Source organism: Mastigoproctus giganteus, chromosome 6 (genome assembly GCF_048544385.1).
Source record: "Mastigoproctus giganteus isolate SK-2022 chromosome 6, ASM4854438v1, whole genome shotgun sequence".
Taxonomy (NCBI): domain Eukaryota; kingdom Metazoa; phylum Arthropoda; class Arachnida; order Uropygi; family Thelyphonidae; genus Mastigoproctus; species Mastigoproctus giganteus.
The window spans coordinates 184,681,461-184,694,752 of NC_143580.1; the positions used below are offsets into that span (position 1 = coordinate 184,681,461).

Genomic DNA, 13,292 nt, shown 5'->3' on the forward strand with positions numbered 1-13,292 from the left:
TAAACTAACTGGTCTGTAATTACTCGTGTCACCCTTCGATCCCCCTTTGTGAATTGGGGATACATTTGCACATCTCCAGTCCGTGGGAACCTCCCCTGAGTCCAAGGATGCTCTCATAATTATGGCTAAGGGTTTGATTAGTTGCTTTGCCACCTCCTTTAATATAACTGGATAGATCCCATCCACCCCAGGTACTTTTCTTATGTTTAACTTCAACAATTTCTCCTCCACTTTGCTTTCAGTTATTACAAAATCATTAAGTATCCATGCACCTGTTCCTATTCTTAGCTACCCTAACACAAACCATGTGTTTACTTGTACCGCAATGACTCCCAGCAGTCTCTGAAATATCCTGCATTCTGTTTTCCAGACTGCTGCTCATTCCAATAGAAGCAGTGCAAGAATCACTTTCACCTCTGCCAGTGGGTACTGTTAATCTATTAATCCTTGTATCCCCTCAAGCTAGCAGTTTTCTGACCCACCTAACACTGCCTCGATAGCATCAGCAAATATTCTTGCACCTTTTCTATTTAAGTGTATCCCATCCCTGTAGAAGCAGTCTCTCCTGTTAACAATTAGTGACGATGAAATTCTTGGGTCTCATATTTGACAAAAAATGGCCTTTCATCAACTGTGTACAAAGTGCATGAGAGTGTGAAACATTCTGTGTCCTCTCTTGTACTTTGTTGGTGCAGATCAGTGCACTTTACACTGCATGTAATCACACTCTGTGATTCCTTTTTTGGGGATTCATAAAGGATAAAGTATTTAGCAATAAGTACTGGTTCCTGGTGGTCAACAGAGAACTGAGAGCATTTCTGAGAAACTGTGCCTTGCTGTGTAGTGTCTTTCTGTGCCCAAAAAGACTACAGCAATACCTTGCATAGTGCGGTTAACGTGCTGGGGAAAACTACTGCACTGACTGAATCAGCATTAAATGGGGAATATGTAGTTAGTCACAGATTATAAACCTCACTATAGTGAATCCCGTACTGATTGAAGCATTGTGCAAGGTATTGCTGTACAATTTTGTAAAAGCCAAAATTGCAGCTATATCAAAAAATGTACTTTTTTTTTTTTTTTTTTTTTTAAGTTTACATATGCCCTTCCTGTTGGGATAGCATTAATTAAAATACATATTTAAAATAGTGTTGTTATTTACAGTCAAACATGTTTCTCTACTTATAGACCGCCTTGTATATCTTGAATCAGCATTGTTGTTTCCTTTCAGTATGGCATCATCTTATTGAAGCGAAATGTCCTGATATTTTTAAACCTTCAACAGGCATATGTTTTTGGACACTAGTGATTTGCATGGGTTAAGATTTCAATTCCAAAATTTAAATGTTTGCAGCATGGATGTTGTTAAATATTTCTTTTTTTTTCTCCATATAATGCACCTGGCAGTTGAGATTTTTTTTAGTGTTTTTTTTTATCAGAAATTTGTACATCTACATGACATGCAGATAAAAAAAGTAGTATTATATTTATAGCATAATAGTTACTTAAAAAATTTATAACATAAGGAGACGTGCAATAATTTTCTGCCAAATATTGAAATGCTCATATACAAAGATCCCTCACTTCTCTTTCTTGTTGGTCAACAGTGCTATTGCATATACTAAATCTGACAGATCACTTTCATATTTATATTCTTTAAAAAAAAATTTAACTTAAGTAATTTTGACCACAAAATTTCAAAGCCTATAACAGAGCAACCATTAGTTATCTGTTCTTGAATTATTTTTAAGTCAATGATCCTATGGGCTCTATAAAAATGAAATATCACAATCATAGTGATAATAGTTGCTTCATAATCTTTGTTTTTAACAAAACACACTAAATGGCTCTCATAATGCTTATAACTTTATTGCTCCTAAATATTTCCCATTAATTTTTTTTTACTGGTTAACAGTATTAAAAATGCCACATTCATAGTCTCATCATCATCATCATCAGCCATTTTCAATCCACTGCAGGATGAAGGCCTCTCCCGCAACTTTCCAGTTCCTTCTGTTTTGAGCACTGGCCATCCATTTACTACCCACAAACTCATGAATTTCATCTATCCATCTCCGCCTTTGTCTTCCAGGTTTTCTTCTAGCTCCTCTTGGATACCATTCTGTTATTTTTTTGGTCCATCTGTCATCATGTGTTCGAGCTATGTGTCCTGCCCAAGACCATTTTAGTTCTTTAGTTTTGATAAGAATGTCCTTTACTTGAGTTTGTTGCCTAATCCAGGTGTTTCTCTTCTTATCTAACAGTCTGATTCCCAATATGATTCGTTCCATTCTTCGCTGTGTAGTTCTCAGCTTCTCTTCCATTCTTTTGGTGAGTGCCCAAGTTTCACTTCCATAAGTCATGGTGGGGAGTATACATTAGTTCATTATTTTACGTTTCAGACTAACTGGGATATTGCTCTTCAGTATGTGACTATATTTCCTGAATGCTATCCATCCAAAATTTATTCTTCTCTTGACTTCCAGCCATTTATCATTATTACAGCTAATAACTTGTCCCAGATAAGTATATGACTCCACCTTTTCAATTACTGCTCCTTCAATCATTATTTCCCTTTTCGTGGCATACTTGTTCATCATTACTTTTGTTTTAGCCATATTCATCTTTAGTCCAAAATCCTTACTAACTGTGCATAACTGATTAAGATTTTCCTCTAATTCTTTGGGATCATGGCTTATGACCACAATGTCATCTGCAAATCGTAAATGGTTTAGGTACTCTCCGTTCACATTGACTCCTTTCTGCGACCAGTCTAATCTTCTGAAAGCTTCCTCAAGGGCAGCAGGAAACAGCTTCGGAGATATTGTGTCTCCTTGTTGAACTCATTTCTCAATTTTAAATTTCCTACTGTCTTTGTCTAGTCTAATAAAGGAGGTAGCACTCTCATATATTTTCTTCAAAATCATAATATATGGGGTATCAATGCCTTGTCTTTCCAGTGCCCGAAACATTGCCTTATGCTGTATGGAGTCAAATGCCTTTTCATAATCCACAAATTCCAGGCATAATGGTGTTTTATATTCATTTGCTTTCTCCATTAGCTGTGATATTACGTGAAGGTGATCCATAGTTGAGAATCCTGTCCTAAAGCCAGCTTGCTCTTTCGGTTGATTCTCATCAAGTATTCTTTCTAATCTGTTAGTAATGACCCTTGTGAACAACTTGTAGATGTGGGATAACAAGCTAATTGGTCTATAATTTCCAATTTCTGATTTAGCTCCTTTCTTATGCAGCAAAACTATGATTGCATTATTCCACTGCTTAGGCGTCACACCTTTTCTAATGCACTTTGTGAAGAGCCTTGCCAGTTTTTGTGTTATGTCTCTTCCTCCCAATTTTAACAACTCTACAGTAACTTCATCTTCCCCCGGGGCTTTCTGATTCTTCATTTTCTTCAATGCATGAGGTAGAACATGCATTGAAGAAATTGCATTGAACATGCATTTTCTTCAATGCATGTTCTACCTCATCAGGAAGAATATTGGGTATGTCGTAAGTGTTGCTACTTTGCAATCCATCTTCCCCACTGCTGGCATCATTCCCCTGCTCCTTGTATAATTCTCTATAGTAGTTTTCTGCTATTTGAATTATGCCTTCTCTGCTGTTTATAAGTACACCACTGCTATTCTTCAGTTTCAGTATCATTTGTCTTTCTGTATTACTGCTCATGGCTGCTGATTTAAAGCCTTTGTTTTCCCTTAATGCTTGTTCTACTTTTCTTGTGTTAAATCTTCTTATGTCCTCTCTGAGTCTCTTTCTAATGGCTTTGCATAACTCAGTATACTCAATTTTCTCCCTGTCAGTGTTTTTCTTGCTTTTCATTTGTTGTCTTCGGTTCATCATGACAAGTGTTTCTTGACTAATTTTTCCTTCTTTGGATTTCTTTTTCCTTATAGGTTTCTTGGGCTTTATCACTTTCAAAAAGTTGTAATATTCCTCGTCGATATCTTGGTCCTCAGCAGTCTGCAGAAGCTCATACTTGTTCTTAAGTTCCAGTACATACTGCTTTTTCTCCTCTGCTGTCATCTTAAAGGTCTTTGAGATAACAGAATATTCAGTTTTTTCCTTTCCTTTCCTATATCTATATCAAGTGTACATCTTACCATTCTGTGATCACTTCCAACATTTACCTTTAGGACGGTAACATCATTCACAATATATCTTCTGTTAGTGAGGATGAAGTCGATTTCATTAGTAGTTAATCCATTTGGACTCTTCCATGTCCACTTTCTGTTCACCCTTTTCTTGAAAAAAGTGTTCATTATTGACGGTCTTTGAGATTCTGCAAATTCCACAAGTCTTTCACCTCTTTTATTTCTTTCACCAATTCCAAAATTTCCTATAGTTCCCCTTTCTTCGCTGTTTTGTCTTTTTCCAACCTTAGCATTGAAGTCTCCCATAATAATAGTGTAGTGGGTTTTTTGCTCATCTAGAAGACTCTCAATTTCGGTGTACATTTCTTCAACCTCTTCATCATCATGGATCGATGTTGGTGCATAAATCATTATAATCTTTAGCTTGTATCTCTTAGAAATCTCGAGTATTAGTCTTGACACTCTTGGTGATGTACTTTTGAATTCCAAAATGTTGTTTTTAAAATCTTTATGGACCAGAAACCCAACTCCACCTTTACTCCTTTCACTGTTTCCATTGGTGTGCAGCAGATTTCCACTTGATAAACTTATAAGTGATTCATTTCTTCTTCTTGTTTCAGCCAAACCGATGATATTCCAATTCACATTTTCTAATTCCTTTTCCAGCTCTAATATCCTGTCTTCACCGATGAGTGTTCTTACGTTATAACAGGCCAGGTTCAGTTTCCTTCAATTCATAGTCTCAGTAGTTATTTTCTAAAAAAACTTTTCATATTATTTGTCTATTTTTAGAGGCTTTATACATCCCTCCTTTATGAAGACTCCTATACATTCATTATAATAAGATAAACAAGCAAATAAGAAAGTAAGTTGCTCTGAATAATTATCTGGTAATAGATGCTGTGCTCTGAGCAATAAAACCATACATCAGATTTTGCATAAACATTGGTGGGATTAAACTATGTTTTAAAATGGACAAATGTTAAAGCTGGCAACTCGTTTACCTGATCTGTAACAGAACTGCATAATAATCTCAACTATACTTCTATCTCCAAGTTAGTAGTTCTCACTTTTCTTAAGCCTTTGTCAAAAAATGTACACTGGTTCTCTTTAAATTGGTATTAAAGTCCCTTTTTTGCACTGGGAGAAAACATAAAAATTTATGTTTTCTCCCAGTGCAAAACATAAGTAAAAAGCCAAATTTGCAGTGGAAATAGCAGTTATAGTATTTTTATATGATGTCTGAGAATAATGCTGCAGACATCCTAATGGCAGTCAACCTCTTACAAGATGCACTATAACAGTGCTGACATAATTGTGTCAATTGCTGCTGTGGTCTTTCTCTTTAAGTTGTAAACATCAGTTGGCAAGGAGCTTGTATGTTTGGTCCCTAGCAAATCTCCACAAAAAGTCTAATGGTGTGAGGGTTCAGTGAGCAAGATGACCACAGAAATGGACCTGAGCACCCACTTATTAACTTAGAAAGTAGAGATCCAAACATCCTTATCAAAGTGAGGTAATGCATTATCTTATTGGAAAATTAAAATGCTGCAGGGATAATTTTGAACAATTTGCAGGATTAGATAATTCTCCATGTCTTAATACATGGGAGCTGGTGATTCTCCATCCCTGAAGAATAGGCTGTACACCATTCTGTGACTTGCAGCACAAAACATTAACTGTAGGATTATCTCAGAAATTCCAAAAAATGTTGGGTTTTTCAATTTCCCAAGCTCAACCTTTGCCTGTGATGCATACTTGTCATTAAACATTTGTAAGCAGCTCTTCTTCTTCTGCTGTCTTTGTAAATATGTCCATACAGAATGTCTTGTGTCTTCTGATTTTGTCATCAGCTTTAATGGCTTTTACCTTCCGAAACTTTCATGGTTATAGATGTAGCTACTTCGCAAAACTCTCCACACTTTTGTTGGCACTCAGTGTTATGCTGGCCCAATGTTAATTTTTTTGGATGAAATTCCTCACATCCTCAATGGTTTCCTCATATATAGTAAGCATGCCATTCCTTTTCTTACCATGGCACAGAACATTCAGTAGCTACAAGTCTTGTTAATCTTAGATCAAAATTCTCTCTGTAATTTATTCCCAACCTTGCATGAAATTTACGATTAACTGCATGATAGATTTTGTTTCATCTATACAAAAAATGTATTGTACTCTTTTTGTACCAGAATATGTTGTCATTTCAGTTTACACTATAGTAGTCACCAAATACGGAGGATGCGGAAAGGTCAGGGAATGACCACCGCATATCCCGGAGCAACATGGCCTTAGTTGCTAATGCTCCTAAAAACCAAATAACAAACAAACTATAGTAGTTCTACAGGTGGCTATTTGAGCAATCATAACAAATGAGCATGAAAACTTCAAATTTAACTCATCTATTTTTAGCACGTTAACTACAGTAATATATTTATAAACTGTAAAGCTACTTTTGATATATCATTTACCGAATGTTTGTTATTTACTCTGTAATACTAATTTCTGTGTATACCCCCCCTCTAACCATGTGCTGTCTAGGGTGGCTCAGTCTTTATTTGAATTTTCTAAATTTAAACATTGCAAATATTTATGGTTGCCATCAGAATTCCACTATTTTTGTATGCATAATAAAAATGTATTAAAAATTCTAAAATATTTTTAAAATTCATGATTTTTTTTTTTTTTTTTGGTTTTATTATGTGCCTATATTACATAGAGTTTTAACTTGATTTCCAACAAATTATTCCTCAGTATGACATTCAATTTGTTAAACTATTCAGAATAATTACTTTTCTACCACATGAAATTAACAATGCTGAAACTACAGGACATTTGTTTTTTCAGGTACTGTTACAATACAAAAAAAAAATAATAATAAATATTGAATGTGAATGCCAACCCCCAGTGAAAGCAGGCATTCATATTCAGGATTTAAAATTTCCCCACATATGTTAACAGTAGTGGTTACATAAAAGCATAATGTGCTGCTGCAGTGTTAGCATTATTAATTTCTTGTAGTAGAAAACTGATTAATTTTGAATAGTTTAATAATTATACCAAGTAGATTTATTTCTTTCTTTTGCTAATTTGATGTTATTCATGTTATTGTTTTAATTTACACATTAATTTATAACTGTTTAAAATGAACATGTAGTTAGTTCCAAATTCTTTATAATTTCCCAAAAAAATACTAACCAAAAAAGAGAAATTTTTGTTTTCAAGTTCATATAGTTTTGTTCTTCTACTGAAAAAATATTTCAGCAAAATTTCTGGAACTTGCTGTTAATGCTTTGAAGATGTGGTAGTAAAGCTGGATGGCATTTTAAAATTCGTTCCATGGATAGAGAAAAAGAGATCTTGTTGGGACCTATAATAAATGATTTCTACATTCCAAATTTATAAATGGAAAAATTCATCTTTTATTTTATTTTTTGTTTCACAGATGAAAAAAGGGAAAAAATAATTTTAAAACTATTGTCTTTGTGTCAAATTGATTGCAAGCTTTTTTTTTCATTCATTTTGCACTATATGTGTTGCACAATTTGCTTTGATTATGTCATTAACAGATTTTAATAATGTTTAAATGGGTTGGTTTTTATTTTAGTTCAGTGAAGCATTATCAGCAATATAAGGTTTTACTGATCTTAAGGAGAGGTGGTAAGCACTCGATCTTTTTGTGATATTTTAAAAACAGATTTGACTCTTTTTCCTGGGGTTCTACAAGTTTAGTTGTTTGAATTGTATGCCATTTCTACTGTAAAAATACCACACATATATTGAGAACATTTTGTGTTTTGTTGCCATAGAAGAAAAGAATTCTGTAGTGCAGTTCACTATCTATAAATTTTGGAGCAATACATATTCTATGCTTGGCTGCTTAATTAATTTATTACTACAATCCATACTGTTATAACATAAACTGCATTTCACCATATAGTATAGCATTTTCCTGCTGCAATTTAGTTTTTGCTGGAATGTAGAATTACTAAAAACTTGTCTATAGTGTTTTTAAGTCTTGTATTGCATTTAATTTTATGTATGTTTGTCTGGAGATGACCTCATGCTTTCCTTCCACTTGACCTTATAATTCCATATGAATCAGATTATGGGTGAGATACAATGAATATTGTATCTGTCCCGCAATTGTATTGTATCCTTGTGCATGCACAGCAAAGATCGCTCCTTGTTCACCTGGCCAACTCTGTATTTGAATTTGAGGGCAGTCCTTTCATTTATACATTAGCTTTGTGTTATGTGTCAGAATGGTTCGTTTCTAAGTAAATATGATTTAGCAACACATTACATGACTGCAAATGTGATTAGCCAGACAGATTTGGCTGTATCATGAATAACAAGACCTTTATAAAGTCCATATGAGATGTGGGACATTGATAATACAGAAAATCCTGGCTTGTACAGAACATTTGGCCAGCCTAGGTGATGGTTACATTTAAGAAAGCTACCTGGTGTTATTTTGCAAAAATGGGTGCACGTTGGGCAAGTGGGGGTTTATAAGGTGCATTTAGGGAGCTTTATCTTGAATTTAAATTGCAAATTTCATAGCAATATCTTGTTGAGATGGCTAAATGACATTTTCCACGGTGCCATTTGGGATAGTCTCGGATGTCACCTTAAGTTGACAACCATGACAGGTGTTGATTCCTGGAAATGGATTAAGATGCAAATGGGAAAAAATATGTAAAAATATCCGGTTTCGTTTATGTGGATACTTAACAGTAATCGCTAACTGTACTGTCTATTTTCAGAAAAATGGAAGAAGTTATACTGATTTGGTTCATATACCTCCAGTAAGCCAACTTGAATTTTCCTTCTCGTTTATTCTAATTTTAGATCTACTTATAGCACAACCTCAATATATTGTGCTTCTCTGTACTATGGTGTCAAACATACAACAGGTATTATCATGCCATTCAAGAATTTTATATATATATATATATATATCTCTTTAGCAGGTATACTCGATTACGAAGTAAATTTCTACGTGTTTGAAAGTAAATTTCGATTACGAAGTAAATTTCTACGAGAACATGTTTGAGACTGGTAATGGTAGATTCAGAAATTTATCCCTTACCTTGTTGCAACTAGAGATGTCAGTGAAATACTAATTTCACATGAGACACTCTCAAATGCAAACATCTATCCCTGAGAGGAGAACCAACTATGTGTTTGTCAATAGCAATGTAGTAGCATTTCCCAACTGATAATTCACATAATCTCTTTGGGCTTACAGTAAAAATTGAGCATGGTGTCTTTTTCACTTTCCTGGTTCTACGGTTCTTAAACTAAAACGATAGTTCCCTTCTAATTTGACTGCCATAGCTGAGCAGTATATACTAGAGTGCATAAATACATGTGCTCTGAGTGACTGTAATTCAAACCAGCATGACTGCTAAATATGGTGGTTTTTTGTATTCCATCTTGTGAACTTTTCAGACTGTGTGGTTGTCCTAGTATAAACAGAAAATTTATTTTTATTTATTAAAATATTTAAGAAAACTTGATAGATATTTCAGCAATTATGGGTTAACAGCTGTCTTTAATGAGGTTTTGGTTGGGTTTAAAACGAACTTTTCCATAAAATTTATCCAAAGATGGATAAACCACCATAAGTCAGTGGATTGACACTGGCAGAATCATATTGGCGATCATCAATCAGGTGGAAGGTTCGAATTAGTTGGAAGTTGATAGATTTCTCATTTCTTTGGAAAGAATACAGATGAGTGAAATAGGGTGATAATTGAATGGGAGGGAATTGTCACCCTTTTTAGGAACTGGTTGGATATGCACAAATTTCCAAGTAGAAGCAGACACTAGTGGAATAAGAAAGTGTAAAAAGGCAGCACAGAACAGGAGCACAGGTTTTGAGAACAAGTGGAGAAATGCCACCAGGACCTGGAGCTTTTTTGTAATCCAAGTTGTTCAGAATTATTCTGACATCTTTTGTCAGAAGACCACAGGAGGCACTGTACTGGGTATGGCAAGTAGTTCACCAAGATCATCAATTAAAGAGTTAGAAGAAAAGTCAGTCAGTTTTATCTTTAACTGAAGATGCCATAGAACCATCAGGTTTTAAGGTAGGTGCATAGATGGACAGAAGTTACAGTCAATAGCTATGTTAAGAGACCAGAATGCTTGACTTCCATATGGGCAAAAAGCAAATCTGATTCAGAGTGTAACTGAGCCTGATTACATTTATTTTTCTAGAAAAAATAACTTCCAAGATTCAAAATTCCTGCTCTACACAAAATGTTAAATTGATCAGAAGAAACACATTAATTGCATAACTCAAGGGATACCTATTGGAACTGGGAGGAGGGGGGGGCTTGGACAATGGACTGAAGAAAAATATGGCTTTCTTTTCTTTGAGTTATTAAAAGTGATCGTAATCAGCTCGGCATACTTCAGTTTTGAATGGGATTTCAGAAAGCAGTACCATTTGATATACAGTAGAACATCAGTTATCCGGAACAAATTTGAAAGACTGATCTTCTTTTTTTTTTTTAGAATAATAGTAGTGCAGTAAGCGTGGGTTATAGTGATCACGTTTGTAAATTGAATTTTTATTCTAATAAGCGAAAGATCAAGTTTACTACCCATTCATAACATTGTACAAACAAAAAACCCAATAAACCGAAAACTGGCAATTGTTTTTATTGTTTTATGGTTGTGACCTTCAGAAATGTGCTTCAGAAAAATATCAGAGACCTGGGTTTTCCCAGAAACCATGAGTGAATTTCAGATTAGTATAGCTCCAGATTCTGTAAGAATAATATCAGCCCGAAACTGTGCAATTTATTATTTTTCTCAGTTTTTTTACAGTAAAATGTGAATGAAAAGAAAATGTGCAGTGCAATATAAAATGGAAATTATTCATAGAATTAGAAAAGGTGAAATTTTAGGAAATCCCTCGAAAGGGTTTAATGTGGGTACTTCAACAATTTACCAAATCAAGAAAAATTCCAATAATATAACAGAATTTGTGTCGATTATGGATAGTGAAGGAGGATCTAGAAGGAAAAAGATGATGCCGAAACCTGAAAATGCCGCTTTAGAGAGTGCATTTTATTTGTGGTTTCTTCAGAGGCAAAGTTTAGGTGAACCAGTGTCTGGCACAATGTTGTGGGAAAAAGCATTGGATTTTAATCGAAAATTAAGAGGTAAGGAAGATTTTAAGAAAAGCACAGGTTGGCTGAAAAACTTTAAACTGAGACACAGTACATGTGAACTAGATATTCAAGGCGAGAAACGATGAATCAGCAGCGGTGTCCTTTAAAAATAAGTTTGCTTCGGTTATGAGAATGAAAACATTTAATGTTGATGAGATGGACTTGTTATGTTAGTATATCTCCAGATTCGGTAAGAATAATATTGGCCCGAAACTGTGCCATTTATTATTACCAAGTGCGAAGCATTACTGAGAAAAACCTTAGCCACTAAAAGGGAAATGCCTCTACCAGGTTTTAAGATGAGAAAAGAGCGAGTTACAATTGCTGTGTGTGCAAATGCTACTAGGATGCACAGACTGTCCGTGCTCGTTATCGGTAAGTATAAAAAACCCGAGAGCATTTAAAAATCTTTCCAATTTTCTTGTTTTGTATAAAAATCACAAAAATGCCATCATTTATTTATTAAAATTAAATAAATTTTAAGATTAAAATTTATTTAATCTTACCTTACGTTCGATTATCCAGAAGAGGTCTGACCTCAATTATTCTGGATAACTGACGCTCTACTGTACTATATAATTTTTTTGAAGGAAATGTGTAACAGTTAAATGTTTTAAAAAAAACTATAGTATTGGATATTAATACAAGTTGTTCTTAAGTTTTTTGCTAGTGGCATGATGTGTAGATGCACTTTGTGATTTTGGTCATTAAATGTAAACTCAGTGCAGCACATGTAAGAACATCACCTTTCAACTCTTTAGATTTATATTGTGATGTTTTACATTACTATACAGTAATGAAGTTACTGTACTCTTTTTTTTTTTTTTTGAAGAAATTTACAGGACCACAACTCAGTGGCATTATTCTTATTAATGATAAATATATGTGAAGCTTTGATTATGTAGCTTAGCAGTTTCTTGTTACAGTTTATTTGCTATACTCTTAATAGTGCCTCACTGAAAGTTTGGGATGACCAGAAATTGATAATTTTGAAAGTTTGAATTTTTAATGACACTCAGTATTGCTGTTTAATAATTTCATGTAAGTACAGTATTATCTGCTGTAAAAATACCGTAATTAGTTATCTCATAAAATATCAAAAAATTATGTGATTCCAGAAATTATCTATAAAATATAAGTACATTACAAGAATGTTTATCAATTGAATCAATAAAATGTAAGTGGAATATGCACCTTGAAATTTCATATACAGTATTTTAATCATTGTATCTAACAAAAAAAAAAAAAAAAAAAAGGCAAATTTCAGTTTGGTTTGTAACGAAGTACAATTCAACTTCAACATAGTTCATGCTATATTGAAGTTACACTATACTTTGTTCTATCTTTTAAATTTAAAAACATAAGACAAATTTTAATAATGAACTTTATAATTGTATAAAATAGGTTTTGGTGTGGCATACAAGGACAGAACAACCAAAGCTTAAACAAGAAAAAAAACTAAAAGTGCCTTCAAATATTAACATGGAAGTGTGATCAGAAGAATTATGTTAGTTATGACTACTTGTATATAAAAAAGTATTACCTGATTTGTGTTGTAATAAAAGCTTCAAACTATCATCTTCAGGTTTGATTATAATTAGTATATAATGGTCAATACAGACTCAGTTTTAGAATTAAGAGAAAAAAAAAGAAGTGAATTATTTTTCATGATTATCATTAAGCAAGAATTGAAAGAAAAAAAGTCATATTATACAGGTCTGGAGGAGGCCTCATTTCAGGATGTAGAGCTGCTGGAACAAGTACATAGAAGGACAAGATTGGTGAGGGGAACGAGGGGTTGCTTTACCAAGAAAAGCTTGAGTTCTGCAAATTGCAGCATCTGGAGACTAGGCACCTGCAAGGTGATCTGATTGAGCTGTATAAGACTTTGAATGGTTTGAGCAAGCTCAGTGCTGATGAGAATCTTTCTATTGCTCAGTTTATGCACTTGATGGGGCATAAATTCAAACTGAGGAAAGACCGTTGTAGA

General features: G+C 34.0%; 1 protein-coding gene across 2 annotated transcripts in view; it reads left to right on the forward strand.

Moving 5' to 3' along the window:
- Nucleotides 1–12,817, forward strand: part of LOC150084801 (galactosylgalactosylxylosylprotein 3-beta-glucuronosyltransferase 3-like) — an 84,695-nt gene extending 71,878 nt beyond the window's left edge. For both annotated transcript variants that reach the window (XM_090375555.1, XM_090375556.1), the window contains exon 6: nucleotides 12,707–12,817. In XM_090375555.1, the coding sequence (XP_090231681.1) occupies nucleotides 12,707–12,796 (90 nt within the window). In that variant the 3' untranslated portion in view covers nucleotides 12,797–12,817. The remainder of the gene's footprint in view (nucleotides 1–12,706) is intronic.
- The last annotated feature ends 475 nt before the right edge of the window (nucleotides 12,818–13,292 follow it).